The sequence below is a fragment of the Stenella coeruleoalba genome, assembly GCF_951394435.1.
Source record: "Stenella coeruleoalba genome assembly, chromosome: 10".
Lineage (NCBI taxonomy): Eukaryota > Metazoa > Chordata > Mammalia > Artiodactyla > Delphinidae > Stenella > Stenella coeruleoalba.
Genome location: NC_137156.1, coordinates 14,218,977 through 14,238,514, shown reverse-complemented (window position 1 = coordinate 14,238,514; position 19,538 = coordinate 14,218,977). Strand labels below are relative to the sequence as shown.

At 40.3% G+C, this 19,538-nt stretch overlaps 1 protein-coding gene across 20 annotated transcripts in view; it reads right to left on the bottom strand.

The window, feature by feature from the left end:
- Positions 1 to 19,538, bottom strand: part of RNF144B (ring finger protein 144B) — an 850,456-nt gene that overhangs the window by 707,366 nt on the left and 123,552 nt on the right. For all 20 annotated transcript variants that reach the window (XR_013830101.1, XR_013830102.1, XR_013830103.1 and 17 more), the window contains one exon: positions 10,409 to 10,513. Coding sequence is in view for 3 of the 20 variants with exons in the window: in XM_079933556.1 (XP_079789682.1) it covers positions 10,409 to 10,513 (105 nt within the window). In the remaining 17 variants the exon portion in view is untranslated. The remainder of the gene's footprint in view (positions 1 to 10,408; positions 10,514 to 19,538) is intronic.

Below are 19,538 nucleotides of genomic sequence, written 5' to 3'. Positions count from 1 at the left end.
TCATTCTTTAAACAAAGCCTGAAGATTCAAGTGTAGGGAGTAGCTGCGGTGACTAACAACGAAAAAAGATTATAGTTCTAATCTAAGAACTAAGACTAAGCTAAGAAAAAGCTAAGACTAAGATCAGGTAGATACTGTCTCAGGAAAAATGAGAACTTCATTAATCACCTAGGAAAGAGTACTTTCTAAGCAACAGAAAAATCATTTCTTCTGACGAAAATCACCTCACGGGGCCTTCGGTGATCACTCATTGCCATCCATGCCCTGGTAGAAAAGAAATGCCTGAGATATTTCTTGTGGCTAGACTCCCACTTCCATTTCAGATGCCACTAGGAAAAAACAGTGATTCACATCTAACTAAATGACATTTCAGATTAATCATTTTTAAATTGCATTTCAAAGGCAGATGCAGGAAAAGCTAACTGCTCTTAAACTGGCATTCTAAAAATAATAATTCCACTGACGTCAACATATAAATATATTGACATTGCTTAAAAGATTTATAACTGAGAAAATCAAAGGACTTTAGATTAGGTTTTCAGACATTCGGCAAGTTGATAAAGGACACAGTCTTAGCTTTGGCAATTCCAGCTGTAAAACATGACATATTTTTGGTATAAAATATATCTAGATGAAAGTTCTTGCAACTAATGGAAGGAAGTCTGCTTTGAGAAAACCCTTAAAAATGAGGCATCTAAAATGTTATTTAACAAATATATTTTAAAAGGGAATGAAAACCTAATTCTCCCCCTCACAAAAAAATTCAACCTGTTTATTTTGCAAATGAATTAAACTAAGTTAGCTAAAATGTATGAAGAACCACAAAATGGGCAAGTTCAGTCTTCTATGGGCCAAGTAAAATCTCCTAAAATGCAAATTTAGTTATGACATTTTTTCCGGTTGGGGGGAAAATGTTGCATTTTCATCTGACACCTTAAATAAAAGCTCCTTAGCAATCCCTGCGAAAAAAAATCACGGTTAATTTTACATGATGTGTATTTTACCATAATTTTTTTAAAAGTATGGTTAGGCTTTTCTCATACTGAAAGCCAGTTTTGTTTCATCTGTTATAATACTATGTGGACATCTTTCCTGAAAGACAAAGGTGTCTCAAATAAAATGCAGAGTTGGAGACAGAAGGTACAGGCTCGTGAAGAGATCGGAGGCATTAAGAATCAGAGTATAATTCTTGACTTAGTCACTGATTCACTGCAGGTGGAGGACAAATACTCTAATACGACATTAACTTTTGGGCCAATGGTACTTGGGGAATGATGTCATCTGGGCCTGAGAGACCTCAGTGATATTCTAGAAATCTATTTTTAACAACACGCCCCCCCCCCCAAAAGAAGCTACTTGAGGTCTTTGATTCTATGGGACAGTCTTGTACTCTAACTGCCACCACCGAAAATAGTTTCTGGACTGATGAAGACCTTCTTCAAACCCCTGAAAGGCAACCCCTAAAAATTATGATTTTTTTCAATGACAAGCAATTTATATAACAGCTAAGTCCAATGGAGTTGATGGAAGACAAAGCAAACAGGAGATATTTTAGACACAGATGAAATTCTAATGAGAAAAAGGACAGAAATTAATGCAGTAAAAAGTCAACAATGATAGTGATGGAAGTTAATTTTAAATTAGAAAGATAAATTTCATCCAAGGACACATTACTGCCAACAGGGAAGTCAGAGGTCTCTAACTTTTTGTCTCTTACTCTACCTTGTATCTCCTATTTATTATTTTATAGCTCAAAGGTTTGTATGGAATTAGGTCTTAATATGGTATATCAATTTTTCTATTGAAATGTGTGATCAAAAAAGCTAGTTCCATCACTTCTCACTCACACAAAAAGTTAGTTTCATCACACTCACGGTTTGATCCTTTTGGAATAAAGTTAACACAAAACACACCAGTCTATTCTCCAGCCCCTACCTCCTGGACTCTTTTCCATATACTCATTGAGAGTCTATTACAGGCAAAGCATTGGCTGGAAGCTTGGGATACAAAAGAGGAAGGAGATACCAAAGCTGCCTTCAAGAAACTTAAGTTACTCAGGAGGCAATATGTACACATAAGTTTAGAAAAAGATCTATTCCTTGATCTTATCATTTTTTAGATGTCATAGATTAGAGGGAATTTTCTGAAATATTTTTATATACTTTGACTTTAGATGAGAGAAAGCTGAACCCAGTTTAAAAAAAAAAAAAGCTGATCCGGAGTATTAAATTCCTGGTTCTGTTACTATTTGGAGCTAAGTCACTATTGCTCGAGGTCTTTACAATTATAAAATTGAAATAAATGTGTTAGGATGATTACCGAAGGTTCAATCAGGCCACAGGTTAAGGGGCTACTGCTTAGAAAAAAGAAACAAATCAAAAGGACACTAAGATTGATTGCAAAACTGAAAATCCTAGAGAATAATAAAAGAGATTATATATAATGAGGTGTCTTATGTATTCAATTATCCTCTTCCTGCCAACAAACAAATTCCAAATCATTCAAAACCACACCAAGACACTTTTTTATTTTGAAATAATTTTAGACTTACAAAGAGTTGCAAAAAATTGTATAAAGTTCCTAAACGCCATTCCCCCAACTTCTAATGGGAACACCTTACATAACCATAGTTAATTATTAAAATAATAAAATTTACACTGATACAAAATAATTAATCTGTAGTCCATATTCAAACTTCACAAATTGTCCCACTAATGTCTTTTTTTTTTTTTCAGTCCAAGATCCAATTCAGGATACCACCTTGCATTTAGTTGCCACGTCTCCTTAGCCTTCTCCAGTCTATGGAAGTTCCTCAGCCTGTTTTTGGCTCTTATGACCTTGACATGTTTGAAGAGTCCAGGCCACTTATTTGTACAATGTTCTCCTATGTGGGTTTGTCTGATGCCTTCTCATGATCAGGCTGAGGCTGTGCATTTTTAGCAAGAATATCACAGAAGTGATGTTGCGTCATCAGGAGATACATGACGACAATCTGTCTCATTACTGTCGATGTTAACTTTTTAACTTGATTAAGGTGATATCTGCCAGATTTCTCTACCCTTTGTAACCAGCAAGTATCCTGTAGTGAGATATTTTGAGATTCTGCAAATACACTGTTTTTCATCATACGTTTTCCCACTAATTTTTGTATCTATCAATAATTCTTGCCTATAATAATTATCACTGTGTTACTTGCTTAATAATGATTTTCTATTTCCATCATTCATTTCCGCATTTATTAATTAGAATTCTATTATAAGTAAGAGTTGTCCCTTATCCCTCATGTATTTGTTTATTCCTTTATTTATTTAGGTCGATATAGACTAACAAGGCTTATTTTATTCAGTGAGTTCTAATCCATTACTAACCAGACTCATATTTCTTAGAAACAGAAATTTCTAAGTATTTTCTCATCTATTGAGAGAACTCCCCCCTCAAATCAACTACTAAAAAATCCTGAACTTGATTTAAAGTGATTTTTCGTTATTTGTCTTTTGAAATTTGTACTAACCTACCTGTTAAACAAAAATTTTCCTCCCCTCCTATCCAAAGACCACATTTTCTCCTCATCACTATTGAAACTTTCCAAAAAGAAAAAAAATTTTCATTCCAAGAGAAGGCAAATTCAGTTTCATTTTAATAGAACAAAAACAATAATATCAGAATAATAACAACAAAAGGCTACTAATTACCTGCAATCACTGTCTTTTTTTTTGTTGTTGTTAAAAATGAACCTGGGGGTATTTATTCAATACCCAGTTCCTACTCTGATGAAAGTCTTCACTTTTTCACCCCCCTCCACCTACAGCAGAGCATAGGCAGGGAATTCAGAATATACGTATATGTGGGGTGCTAGAACTATTATATATAACAGTTAATTGGATATAGCTAAAATCCACAAATGAGAAGAAACAAAAAGTCACACCCTTGTGGACCATTACTAACTATGACCATAATATTTGAGCAGACATCGCCACCTACATTGACACTAACCCTACAAAAACCAAAGGAAAAGAAAGAGCAGACAGGGAAGCCTGCTTGCCAGAGAAGCATTAATGCTAAGAGTACAGTGTGTTCTCATTATATTGATAAATACAATATATGCTTTTAGTTAGAAAAATAAAATGGTTAAAACACAAAAGCTAGGGATTGGCTTTCATGTATGTACTACCCATCAAGGTCTGGAAAGCCAGGACAGAAGAGGGAAAAAATAGGCTGGACTTTACTTAGGTTTGACCCTTTAAATCATACTTCTGCTATGGCTGCTCTTAAAAATGAAAGGAACAGGGCTTCCCTGGTGGCGCAGTGGTTGAGAGTCCGCCTGCCAATGCAGAGGACGCGGGTTCGTGCCCCGGTCCGGGAAGGTCCCACATGCCGCGGAGCGGCTGGGCCCGTGAGCCATGGCCGCTGAGCCTGTGCGTCCGGAGCCTGTGCTCCACAACGGGAGAGGCCACAACAGTGGGAGGCCCGCGTACCGCAAAAAAAAAAAAAAAAAAAAAAAAAATGAAAGGAACAGGCTGAACATAGAATACAAAAGATCAGTAGATATGGAGATGAAACTGACCACAGAAATTGATCATTACAGCATGTCAAGGTTTTGGCAATTTTTGAAGGGCTGTGACTTGCAAAAATACTGGTAAGAGAAATAGTACTGGCCGTATGGATAAGTGCCCTATCACGCTAACACAGAAACTAAGAATGTTTCCTATCACAACCCAGAAAATAAAAACTGGCCCATCCACCCATTCATATGACTGCAATGAACGAAGCTCGCACTAGCTATCAAATCCTAGCTGAAAAAACAAGAGGGCATCATTGTCTGAGAGCCGGAAGGTATGGCCCTTTGGGGAAGCAAAAGATGGAGGAGACCTGGAATTCCAGGGCCAGGAATCTTTCAGAAAGGGCTGCTTTCACTCTTCTTTTTCCACCTGTTCTGCAGAGGCCTCAGTACATCTTCCCACATCATCCCCCGCCTCTCTCCCTCAGCCCATCAATGAGTAAAAGGGATATGCCCACGTGCACATCCACGTGACACATTCACCCCACTGCTGCTGAGTCTTCTTATATTTGCCTTTACTTAAAGGAGAAGCTTAGAAACATTACTCTCCATTTACATGCAGTTTTTAAAAAAATTATATAGCTATACCTTTTTTAAAAAAAAATCATTTATTTATTTATTTTTGGCTGCATTGGGTCCTCGCTGCTGCGTGCGGGCCCTCAAACAACGTTTTAAATATGTTCTAAGACAAAATTCAGCTTGGAATCTCAAAAACATCTACTAACTCCAGCATGGCAGATTCCTTTATCCTGTGCCACCCCAAAGTTTTATTCTTCTCCAGCCAACAGGGAACACAGTCAAAGGCTGTTTATAGACATGCTCAGTCCCTTCCCATTCAGGTCCTTAAACTACAGGAACATCGATATGGACACTTGCCTGGGCATCCTCATTTTTCCTCTGCCCCAGCTTCATACTCAGATAATGGGGGGAAAATGAGTTAAATGAAAAGACGGCAAGTGGAGACAGGGCTAAAGGGTGATTTGGGGGGAACAACTGGATCTCCTATAATTCCAGCAGCCTTTACATAAGCCACCCTAAACAAACACATGATACGAGTAAAAACTGTGTTTATTTTGCAAATATAACTTCAAATTTCTTGGCACTCCACTCCTCCATCCCCCCATCCCAGTCCTTCCACAGTGCCCCACCCTAAATCCCTTCCTATAGCAATCTGGAGCTCCCGTTCTTGACAAGAACAGCTGCACCCATTCATCCTCTGGGTATGTGCTGTGGCACCAGCAGTAAAGGCAGGTCATGTCAGTGCCCCAGGACTTGGAAGGAGTATTGGTGGGTGAGAAGCTGTTCCCTGTCATCCACTGCCAGCTGGCAAGGGGTAGAAGTTCAACTTCTCAGGCCGTGTAATGGTAGGTATGTGCTCCACTTTAATTTTTTTTTTTTAATATGTATTTTTTTAAATTTATTTTTGGCTGCGTTGGGTCTTTGTTGCTTCATGCGGGTTTTCTCTAGTTGCAGCGAGTGGGAGCTACTCTTCGTTGCAGTGCATGGGCTCTAAGGTGCGCGGGCTTCAGTAGTTGTGGTGCATGGGCTCAGTAGTTGTAGCTCTCGGGCTCTAGAGCGCAGGCTCAGTAGTTGTGGCGCACAGGCTTAGTTGCTCCGCGGCATGTGGGATCTTGCCGGACCAGGGATTGAACCTGTGTCGCCTGCACTGGCAGGCGGATTCTTAACCACTGCACCACCAGGGAAGTCCCTCGCCACTCAAATTTGACATGGCCCAGACAAATGGGTCAGGTTCTCCCTGTGGTGGTATGTTACTTCCCTAACACAGTAAGGAAACTGCTTAAATGAGCCATCACCTTTTTAACAGGGCTACTAACTTCAAGCAAAGGCCTTGCCTGAAGAAATGCTATCAGGACCAACCATCTGTGTCCTGCCTTTCATAATTCCATGTTGGACAAGATTCCTGGATCAAGTGCATTTGAAACGCTGCTGAGCAACAGCTGAAAGTACCAGATGACGCAAGTAAGGTTTTCCTTTTCCCCCGGGGTCCCAGTAATTGCGCCTCTAGGGCACAAGTCCTCCAGTCACTGACTCCCGCCAGCTTCCATGACATTGAAGGGAAGCTGCCCTTTCTGCTGTTTCTTACATAAATAGTATTTGGGTTGGGCATTGAATGCTTTGCTGATGAAGCTACTCCTGATAAATAGAAGTGAAGGGGCAGAGCCACAACTGAGCCAATTTGGGAGCATTACAGCTTGCAGGAGACACACATATGAAGCACAGTCAACTGTGTGAGCTAGACCTACATAGGAAAGCATTCAGAGGTGTCCTCTGAAGATGAAAAATTTTAGACTTACATGCATTTTGTAAGACAATGAACGGTGAAGAACCATATATCGTACTATAAATAGCTGCAGCACAAAGGGAACCTCAGCCTTAACCAGAATTATGCTTTTTTTTTCAGAATTATTCTTAACAAGCAAAGTATATTTATGTGTTACCTATAAAAATAAATACTTTTTTAAATGACGGAAGAAGCAGTCATAGAGACAGAATCCAGTCGAGCACAATGTCGATAAGCCCCATTGTGATATACTCAATAATATCTAGATTAAGAGCTATGTGATAGAATAATAATAACTGTATATGAGAAAAGCTTGATGTCAAGTCAGAAAGGGAGATGGTACAGCCCAAGCTCCTGTGTGTCAGGTATTTGCTTTGAAAGGAATAGTCCCATATAAACTGTCGAACCCACCAATAGCTCCATTATAACCTACTCATTTCTCAGTTCAAAAATGAGAGACGATCACCACCACCACCACATTTTTTTACTCTGAAAAAAAAATAGTGGCAAGTTAATTAAGAACATTTGATTACTATAATTCACACCCATCTTCAGTCAGGCTCTTAGCCAGACCTATGAGTACAGAAATGGTCCTTTAATGTCCTGGAGTGTCTCTTACTTACCTAATGGGAAACAGACTTTGGAGAATGTAAGAATGTACCATAGTTTAGTTTGGAGTATGTTTTCGTTCTGTGTTTCAAATATCCTTTTGTCATTTTTAAGAGCCATTATGGGTTTATTTGCTTTTAATGCAGCCTAAAAGTAAAATTGTTTTTCGAGTAAAGCTGGGTAAATGGAATCAGCCCTAGGGAAGTGTGAATGAGCACGTGAACAGAGGGAAAAGTAAGGATTAAGAAGGAGAAGAGAACTACAGGGGAAGATGACCAGGGAATGTCTATACTAAGAACACCAGAAAAGTTAGACTGTTCTAGAGATCTCTCAGACAAACCATGGCCTGTCTTCATTCATCTGTACAACATTAGCCCTAACATTTGATATCCAAAATGTCAATGGCGAATGGTTACCATTCATTCAAAGTCTAGAACGCCACTGTGTAATGAGCTTTCTGCAGATGGAAATGTTCTGTTCTGTGCTGTCTAACCTGGTAGCCACGAGCCACATGTAGCTACTGAGTACTTAAAATGTGATCAGTGCAAACAAAGGAATGAATCTCTAACTTTAATTTTAGTTAGATGTAAATAGACACCTGTAGGCTTATCTAGAAGAGAGACTGGGATTACTTTCAAAGGCTTATTTAGAAACGTCACTTCATTTATGTTTAATCGATTTTGCATACATGAATTAAATAAGATTCCATGGCAGACACGGCTCTTGCTGCCTGTTCCGTCTCACACTTTTTCCTCTTATAATTATCTGGCTCTTTATCAGTATAATGTCTCCCTGCTAGATCAGAAGCTCCAAGAGGACAGCACTGGGACTGTCTTATTCACCTCGCTGTCCTGGCCCAGATCAGGGCCTGGCACATTGTACACTCAGTAAAAAAAAAGAAGCATATTCCCTGGAAGGCTTATGTATAGGAAGATGCTCCTGCAAATCTGGGTCTCATTTTAAAAACCACTTCCAAGTTGCACAGATCAATAGTATTCTTGGTAGATAACCTAATTTTTCCCCATTTTAATTTCCTCTACCCATTACTCACACAAAAGTAAACATTTCTCACCACAGGATGTACATATTCAATACTGCCTTTTTATTTTTTTTAATTTTTATTTATTTATTTATTTTTTTTTGCGGTACGCGGGCCTCTCCCTGTTGTGGCCTCCCGCTATTGTGGCCTCTCGCGTTGCAGAGCACAGGCTCCGGACGCACAGGCCCAGCGGCCATGGCCCACGGGCCCACGGGCCCAACCGCTCTGCGGCATGTGGAATCTTCCCAGACCGGGGCACGAACCCGTGTCCCCTGCATCGGCAGGCGGACTCTCAATCACTGCGCCACCAGGGAAGCCCCTGCCTTTTTATTTTAAAAATTCAATTTATTTCATGATTTTCCTAAAATGAACAACTTCTAAACCATTATGTATTCCTTTTATTCTTCCCCCCAAAACACTTCAAGCTCAATTGTACCACTTACCCGATATTTCATAAGCTAAACACAGGGCGCTCAGATGCAGATTGGTTAAATATGGTCTATAACATCTTTCTGACTGCTTTGCGTACAAAGCAAAGGATATATATGTAAAGCATATATATTTGTATACAAAGCATATGTGTGTGTATGTATCGTGTTTACATACACATATTCATACACACACAGGCACGTATCCACATACATACATATCCACACACCTATATATCTACACACATATATGCACTCTATTGGGCTTTCAATTATCAAGTCCTTTATCGTGCATTCTATTTATCTACCTAGTTCTACGCTTAAAGCCATGTAATTTGTCAGAAAGTATTGGATTGGAATTCTAGCTCTTCTGCTTTTTAGATATGCACTCTTGGGCAAATTACTTAGACACTCTGGGCTTCAGTTTTATAAGTTTGTTGAAAGGATTAGATGGTATACTGGCTAAGAAAGCAACTCATGAACACAGACAAGATTTAAAGTGAGCAGGGCTGGAAGGTTGAAAGCAGATTTAAGGGCAAGCTACTAATCAGGGATTGAAAAAACAAAGGAAAGAGATACATCACAGTCTTAATACAGTGGGAGAAGAACTCACTCAAAAAAGACATTTCTATGCCTGATAAATATTGAATGAAAGGCCTTTCTCTGCTCTTTGGAAATGGTTCAACTCAGGCTACCTTTGCAGAATCACAATAATTTATATTATCTATAACCGTGGCTAATCTGTCACCTGTTTATCTGACTATTCAGATAAGGCCACTGACTATTCAGCCTCCAAACCTCACATTTGGTAAATTTCTAGCAACTTAGCCTATTCTAGAGCTTCTTCAACAATCAGAGGGCATTTAGAAATAGAACCAAAGTAAGTAACAACTTTAACAGTTTCTATAAAGAATCCAAGGTATGTAGCAGTAAAGTACTGCTTTAAAAAGTTAACCTCTGGGGACTTCCCTGGTAGCACAGTGATTAAGGATCTGCCTGCCAATGCAGGGGACACGGGTTTGAGCCCTGGTCCGGGAAGCTCCCACATGCTGTGGAGCAGCTAAGCCCGTGCACCACAACTACTGAGCCTGCGCTCTAGAGCCCGCGAGCCACAACTAATGAGCCCGTGTGCCACAACTACTGAAGCCCGCGTGCCTAGAGCCCATGCTCTGCAACGCGAGAAGCCACTGCAATGAGAAGCCCGCGCACCCCAACGAAGAGTAGCCCGCGCTCTCCACAACTAGAGAAAGCCCGCGTGCGCCCAGCAATGAAGACCCAATGCAGCCAAAAATAAATGAATAAATAAATTAATTAAAATAAATAAGTAAATAAAACATGATCTTTAAAAAAAATAAGAAGTTAACCTCTGTATTTTGTTTCTAGACTCCCTGGCAGAGAAGCACATAAAGAGTCAAGATCGTAGGAAATCATGTCAACAGGAAAGAGGGAAAAATCAGTGCAGTCATCCATACCTCAGCTTCCTGTAGGGTCCCGTGGTTTAGGCACACCATGTCAGGGCAAGTGATGGGAGACCCACATCCTTCTCGGATTGCCAGCTGCATGTACTGTCTCAGACACTAGGTGTTAAGAAGAAAAAAAGACAGATAATTACCCACCGCATTACAGAAGCACCAAGCTTATATAACCGCCGCTGCCTCCTCTTCCTTAACTGGCAGACCTGGGGCTCTTGTACTCAGGAAACATAAGTTATCTTGCGTGTGAATAATACTAAGAGCCATCACTCTGGAAAGAATGCAGAGACAGGTAATTAATTATGTATGACTTCGTCCTAAGAATACTGAGTTTATCCAAGGCAACAAGTCAATGCCTGTATGCTCACACATTTTATCTACCATAGATTGGGAAAAGGAGGAATGTTCTTTTGCACTAATGGCAAAAGCCTTCTTTGTACTTTTTTTTTTTTTAACTTACATGACTTCCCGGTTCCATTTTTACGCAGTGGTCCTCTCCCTCAAAATTTGCCGGGAAATAGAACTCTGTGACCCTCGTGCTGAGCTTGCCAAACAGAATCAAAATAAGATTAAGGCACTGGCTCCCCTATGAATACTCTCAATAGCAAATACACCTGGAAGAAGAAGCGTCAAAGACAATTTGGGAGAATGAGACCTTCCCAGAACTATAGGCCTTGGCAGATGCTATGATGAGGAAGTTTGAGGAGAACCCGGGGAGAGAAAAGATTGGATAGGAAATAAGAAATCCAGAGAGAAGAAGTAGAACACCGTAGACAAACTTGGTCTACTCATTGCCTGTTGCGTGTGGATCTTGGGCACTGGGTGCAGAAGTGAGTCAGACTGAAAAGGAACTGAGAGCATTAGGAAGACCTCCGACCCCTCCCTTCTCCCTTCCAACCCATCCCCACAGGCCCACAGGGAATTAAAAGGCATAGTTCCGGGAGATCAAACTCTTAAGAAATTCAAAAGCTGGCTCCTCAATTTCTACTAATTTGCTTATAATTGGTGAGCTCTTTTCTATATGCATGATGAAAAACAATCAAGCTCAAATGTTTGAGGAAGACACCCCCCAAAATACATAAGCGTCAATAAATTAATGACTCTTACAAAGTAATGATTAGTCATAATTTGGTTCTGATTTTTACAACACTATACATTTATGTATCAACCTGCTACATTAAAAATACTGCTGTTGCACCTTTTATAAAAGCTTAACTAGTAAATAAATCCTAATGACATAATTGTGAAATCTTTTCCTTCCATTGACCATCTTTATGCATTTTCCCTGTCTGAAAATAAAACTATCACAATTGTATTATTTCAGAAAAACAATCACGCATTTATCTGATTGAAGTTACTGTTACAATGTAGTAATGAATTAATGACTAAGGCAAACCATTTAAACCATATTTTTAACTCGGTAAATACTTAAAAATTCCCTTTTCCAAGGAGTCAGTTTTTTAATCACAGAAAAAACTAGAAAATAACCTAAATATCCAAAAAAGAAAAAGGCCTCAATAAATTATACTAAAGTCATGCAATAGAATGCTGAAGAATCGAGAAAAGTATTTTCAAATGATGTTTAAAGACATGGGAAAATGCTTAAGATTTAGTATGAATTGGGGAATAAAAGATGATTTAGTATGAATTGGAGAATAATCAATATCTGAGAACAGAGTCCTCTTAAGTCACTCTTCCCCTACAATTGACCACGTATAGATATAATATTTTAACTTTCACTTTTTTGCTCAAGAGGAGAGTGAACAATCACTTGCTCTAGGAGTTACTACGCCAGACAAGGTCTCCAGTACGAGGAAGAATGATAAGAAAGCAGTAGCAAGGAAATGTGGGGAAGAACTTCAATGTACAGGCAAAACTCGAGAGGAACTGCAAAAGTGGCTAAGAAAAATAGTGTCACACTAAGGAACAAATAAATGAGCAAATGATGTGAAGCCCTGTCCACCCAGCTCTGCTCCTGAGGACCTCTCGGCCTTCCAACTGCCACACAGATTCCAGCGTTCCTGCCTTGGTCTCTCCCGCTGCCACTTGAAACTGATGTAGAAAGAGTGAAAATGTATGGTCTCTAGGCTCAAAGGGAAGATATCTGAGAAAAACAAAGTGAACAGTATAATGAGCGTCAAATCCCAATATCTGGGCTCTAGCCTCAGTGCCACTCTATCAGGTGACAATGGGACCATTACCTAAACCATGACCCCGACTTGCCTCCCTTAATTTTTAAAATGGGGACAATAATACCTGTTATGGCTACTTCACAGGGTTTAAAACACTCATACGCACAAACACAAAGCTAAAATTGTGTACATGGAAGCCCTTCGGAAGTGTGCAAACTGCAGAATATTTAGTCATATTTCTACTGCATTTCACCTGGTCTCAGACTTCTAAAAACTTTGTGGAGAAATGTTAATCCTTTAGCCTTCTGAGATTATTCTTTCTCCACTCCCTTCAGGAAACTCGTTAAACCACTTGTGGTAGAGAAGCTCCATAAACAGAGCAGATATTTATAAGAGAACATCACACACACCTCTATTCAATCCTCTCTGTAGAACTATTTATTTGCATCTATAGAAAAGGCTTAGAGTTAAATAGGAACTAAAGGGACTATGTGAGTCTTTATAGGCAAAAAAATTCATCTCAACTTATACTGCAAACTTGTAAAGCTGAAATCTAAGTTTTCCCAAGAGTTTATAATGTATGTTCTATTTGCTAATGTAATGCTCTTAGATACACTGCAACCAGGATACATAAACCCAGTGAATTTTGAAGCTTCCCACAGACTCTCCTGACCACAATATTATCTGACCTGTGCTTTTAGGACAGAAGTTAGAGGTGTATACACTGACTACAGTGTCTAAGTATATAACCTTTTTTTTTTTTTTTTTTTAAATTCTGAGAAACACTGCTTCAAAATAGAGATTCGTAAGTGCATGTTGCTAAGTGACGCTACAGCACAGGCACTTGACACTCCCTCACTACGGGCATGCATTTCTATTCAAAGGCAAAGAGGGAAAACAACCAGCCCAAGTTACTGCCTCTTATGAATTTTCAAGTAACTTAGGTTCATTATATGTCTTCTATTAGCTTTCACAAAAATTTAATCTCAAACCCTCCCTCTCTTCTTTAGTATCTCTGGCTAAAGCACAAAAGAACCATAAGCATGCACGTGAACCCCTGTGCACGTTACACAAATTAAACCTACGTACAACGGTTAACAATTCTGGGAGAAATGGCACCTAGCTTGTAAATACAGAGAAACACAGAAAGAGAAAAAAGAAAACTACCATCATTTAGTCACATTAAAAAAAAATCACATTCCATTAAACAACAGGATTAAACAAATGTCTAACTATGCAATTTTCATAACAGCTAACAAATTCTAAGGGAAATGTTTCAAAAACTGAACTTTTCAAAAATCTTTTTTTTTCACATCTTTATTGGAGTATAAATGCTTTACAATGTTGTGTTAATTTCTGCTGTACAACAAAGGGAATCAGCTATATGTATACATATATCCCCATAACCCCTCCCTCCCAACCTCCTTATCCCAACCCTCTAGGTCATCACAAAGCAGCGAGCTGATCTCCCTGTGCTATGCAGCAGCTTCCCACTAGCCAGCCATTTGGTAGTGTATATATGTCAATGCTAGTCTCTCACTTCATCCCAGCTTCCCCTTTCTGCGTCTTTATTCCTGCTCCGATGACCCAAAAAATAATGAAACAATTTTTTCTTTTAAATCGCCAATATTCCATTTAGTTTGATAGAACATAGAAACATCTTTAGGTCATTAAGGGTCATGTATAATAATGACTGTTCCTCAAAATCATTCCACAGCCCTCAAGAATTCAGATGGGATCTAACCAAGGATTTAACCATCAAACACCTGGTGAACCAGATGACGTGTCTCTTCCAACCCTGAGAGCCTATGAATTATGTACAGTGGAGTCTTCCCAGAAAGGGGTTTCTTCTAGGCCCCTTTCAGGGATGTTATTTTCCAGTTGACGAAAGGGCATTCTTCATTAGATATTCTCATCTATTAGATGGACAAGGCAAAAAGGGCTACAACATTCAGACAAAGCTCCTATGTATCCACCACAAGAATTATACATACACACACACACACACACACACACATCAATATATTTACTACACAACTGCTCATTCTGTTACTACATTATAGCTTTCTTAAAGGTTTTTTCCTTTAAGAAAAAGCATTATAATGAATAGTTGATGGAACTGGATTCTAATGATCAAGATTGAAGTACAAGCTCTAAAAGTCTCCTCTGCATCTTGGGCAAGTCATTAACCTCTCTCGCTGCAGCACTCACAGTTATAAGATGGGACAATACCACCTGCCTAGCCTACTCTCAGGGAAATGGAGAGTCCTCCATGAGGATAAATACATGAAAATACTCTGAATAGTGAAAGAGGAATGCAAATGTACAGAAGAAGACGATGGAATAGAAGTCTCTGAACTTCAGGCAGGCACGCAGACATGAAAGCCCCAAAAGAGATGTGACCCCAAGAGGGTGGGGAGGGGAGGTAAGAGGACAACAGGCATTGTTGGGAGAAGAGAGGTAATGAGTGCCATTAACTGAAAGTTTAAATTGAGCCCCAGGATCGTGGACACTTCGAGGTGCCGGTGCTGGGGTTCTGAGGTCAAATAAAAACTGGCAGCCCACGTGGCTTGAAGCTGAGTTGGTGACCTACAGACTTAGGGTTTCTCATCCCTAGCTCAGCCGTGGGTGGGAAAGAAGGTGATGAGGGGGAAGTACTTGAGGTCAAAATCTAGACAGGCCTTGAGTAAGTGTCTGTTTTGCTTTTTATCATTCCTAGTACAATGCTGTACACTAAAATGGATATTTAATAAAATGCAGACTAACACTTCTCGGCCTCGGTACACAATTACATCACAATGTCTCAAGTGTGTTCTAAATAACATCTCTTATTGAAGCCAATATTCTGTTTACTCCAGTTCAGACTATGATGTGTGTACACGATCCAAGAATAATGCCTTCTTTGTTGGATGCCGTTGAGCTAAATTATTAGTACAACTCAAGATGGTATCTCTTCCAATTCAAAAAGCCTTTTAACACACCCAAAGTATCCTGGCTTGGAAACATATAATGGGTTCAAAAGAATTCAAATAAATCAACAACCCATAGCTAAGCAGTAAGTTGTTTCCTGGTACAGCATGATCCTAAAACTTTTTTCTTACAAAACCCCTTTCAGAAACCTTGACTTTTCACAAATACGATATTCCTAGTGACGGGGATCACCTTCATACCCCTTTGTCAACTACACAGGACATCAGAGGACTGATAGGAAAACCTGGTACCAGATGACTGCAAAGAAGCCCCAAATCAAACAACAAACCGTAACTAATGTTAAAAAGAGACCTTAGCTTTACATTTCTCATCCTTAAGCTTCTCTTATTCGAGAAAGCCTTCCTTGCCTTGGACCCCAGTCTGATGCAACGCCCAGACTGTCTGCTCTCACAGTACCTTGATGACCAGCTAGCACAGTACTTTTCAAACTGGGTGCAAAGGTGCATTCTTGGGAGCTCCCAAGTTCTCCATGGCTAGGTTTTCTCCCCCCATTTTATGTTTATTTAATGGTATTAATAAAAGCAGAGAAGACCCATTTCCACTCAATGTCAACGCTCACACTTGTGCTGGTGGGGCAGTCCTGTTTTGCCAAGCAGGAATGCTTTCATTGTCACAGGCTGATGAGAAAACAATGGAAGTATCTGGGCCAAGGGAAAGCTGTACAAATCAAGATTTTTAGTGATTCCAACACAGAAAAGTGGCAAGATCACTGAATTACCACTTGTTCACTGGAACACACCAAACTCAGAGCCTAACTGTTAAAAGTCGTTTAGTGGAAACTAAACATCGCCCATCACATCAATGTTCACTTGAATTTTATCGGTCTATAATTTTAGTTAATATTTAGCTTATGCATTTATTCTGATGTTCTTGTTGTTTGAGATAGAAGTTTAAGGTGCTTATCCTTTGTATTATGTTTTATCAGTTTAAGTGAGTTTAAAATTATTTTTACTTTAGCCTATCTCAATATTGGGGTTCAAGTTATTTTCCCCTTCAAAAGAAATCCCTACTAATCCATCAAAAGGAGGAGAACAGTGTGATTCTCAACGGCAGTGGGGCTGGTAGTATAGCACTTTCCCTTGAGGATGTATTAGAATATCAAGCCCTCCAAAGAGAATCTTATAAACCATACAACCGCCTCCTCTCCTCCAATTCTCCAGAAGACTCGGATTTCCCTCCCTACTTGCCAATTTTCCCATCAACACCTTAGGTAACACTAGATTTTAACAATTGAAGCATGTTGTACATGGAAATCATGCAGCGATTATCATCCTACATTGCAGGAGACTGTGAACTTGCATATCTCTCCAGTAGCCCAGACACCTTCAAGGTCTGGATCCTGTCTTACTCCTCTTCATATCCTCTGGAACCACCCATCACAGGAGCTGGTACATGGTAGACACTCAGACATCTGTGGGAGCTGGAAGCATGAATCTACCACCTACCAGCTTTGCGGCAAAAACTCCTTCTGTTCCAATCACTGAAACAGAAACCCACCCCACCTGCGGCATTCCTCTCTTTTCTTCTCCTTGGACACATATGAGCCGATACCACCTTCCAGGGCCAACTCCACTGTTTTCTAGTTCCCATTCCCTGCTGACTTTCAGAAAATTTACCCTATTGATCATCTAGTTTCTTTCCTATATCTTGAATATTTCCCCATGTATTGGGTTCTTCCCCAGCAGTTAAACATGCCTAAAAATATCCTACTTAAAGAAAAACAGTCATAAAGCAGCAAAGAAAAACAGCCCTCCCTTACTCCTATTGCTGGCTGTACACTACCTTCTTCATTCCTCTCTTCAGTCAAGTGTGTGAGAGAGCTGTCTGCCCTCACCTCCTTCACCAGCCCCATCCCCATTCTTCCCCTACAGTTTCACTGAAGTGGGTGCTAAAGTCAACAGCCACCTCCATGTCACTACATCCATACACACGTTCTTTCTTCCTGACCTCTCGGCGGTCTAAGACCCAATGAACCCACCCCTACTTTCTTGGAACTTTCTCCTCCCTTGCCTTCAGAATTCCACACTTCTCTGAGTTTCATTCTTCCTCTCCGGCCATTCCTCCTCAATCTCTTTTACTTCCTCTACTCAATTTTTAAATGCTGGAATTTCAGGATGGGATCAAAACTCTTTTCTTTTCACGCTTTCTTTTTGGTCACCTCACGAACTAGATATAACTAGTTATTTACTTGGTCCACTGCCTATTTGTTCTCAGGTCCATTCCCCACTTCCTGCTCTGCTCCGTAACGCAGAGAATGTACTTCCCGGGTTCCAGGGAGACTTGGCCAATGGGAGGCATTACTAGAAAAACTAGAGGGTGGGAGGAGGGAAGGAGGCTGGGCATTTCCACCTCCACCCCTTTGCTTTCTGTAGTGACCTCCGACAGTGGCTGCATCTCCTGCTCTTCCTGGACAGGACCCTTCCCCATGGCTCTAGCTCCCACAATGGCTCTAGCTCTCACCAGATACCCTAACTCCTATTCTAGTAATACCTTTTCTTCCTCTTGTCCCCTAGCTTCCAGGGGAGTGATGCTTCCTGTTGTTGCTAATATCTAGGTGCTTCACTGCCCTATTTGGCTTCTCGGTCCTCCATCACCTTTATAACCAATCACCTGAATGAAACTTCCTGTTTTGAAAGACAAGGAGTGATTTCCATTCTCCTGGCCAAATCTCAACCAATAAATCAATGAATCCCAAATTTACCCTTCCAGGCCAGGTCTCTTCACATGTGCTCCAAAGCTGCTTATCAAACTGGGTACTTAGCATACTGGGCCCTGAATGGCTCATAGGGACCTCACACTCACATGCAAAGCTGAATTCATGATCCCCTCCCCCAAATCCCATCCTTGTCCTGTGTCTTCTATCTCTAGGAATGGCATTTCCATGCACGCTGTTGTACAACCCAGAAACCTAGGAGTTTCTGGGTTGACAGCTCTTTCTCTCTTACCTCTATATCCAATAAATGCCTACTACACATCTTCACCTGGTTGTCTAATCACAGCCTCAGACTTGACTTAGCAGAGCTTTGGAATCCGCTTGCCCCATCATATCAACACACATGCTTCCCCACATCCCCAGGTTTCCCATCTCAGTAACTGAAACCAATTACCTACTTGCGGAGCCAAAGCAAAAACCATCCATCCCTGATTCCTCTCTTCCTCAAACTCCACAACCAAAACAGGCCCCAAATCTAACCACTTCCTACCACACTCACTGCAATTCAAGTCACCATCACTCTTTCAAAGACCCCTGCAAGAGCTTTCTCAGGGGTCTCTTGGCTTCTCCTCTATAGGGCAGCCAAGGTGCTCTTTATACATTTTTTAAATAAAAATCATATATTATTTTCCTGCCCCAAACCCTCCAATGAATGTGCACCTCACTTAGATTGCCTCTCAAACTCTCTACCACGCCTCACAAGGTCCTACACATTCCAACTCCAAGCTACTGCCCCGACCTCATTCCTACAGCATTCCTCCCTTATTCTGGGAACACGCGCCTTCTATTTCTCCAACATGCCCAACTTGTTCCTGTCCTAAGGCCTTTCTTGGTATTTGCATTTCCTCTCCCGGGGATGCTCTTCCCCCAGATGGCTCACTCTCACTTCATTCAGGGCTCTGCAGAGCACAGAGCCCCGAAGAAAAGGATATAAGACAAATATGTTTCTATAGACAAGAAACACTAGAAACTACGAGATCCCCATTGGGAAGGGCAGCTGTGATATTGTGACTTATATTAAGAAAAACATACTTGGTCTTCATCCTTTTTCTAGCACAGAGCTTCTAAAACCCTTGGAATTTCCTAAGTGGTAAGAGAGAAAATTGTGTCTTTTGTTATGTTAATGACTTTTTTAAAACATTTTTTATTGGAGTATAGTTGCTTTACAATATTGTGTTAGTTTATACTGTACAGCAAAGTGAATCAGCTATACGTATACATATATCCCCTCTTTTTTGGATTTCCTTCTCATTTAGGTGACCACAGAGCAGTGAGTAGAGTTCCCTGTGCTATA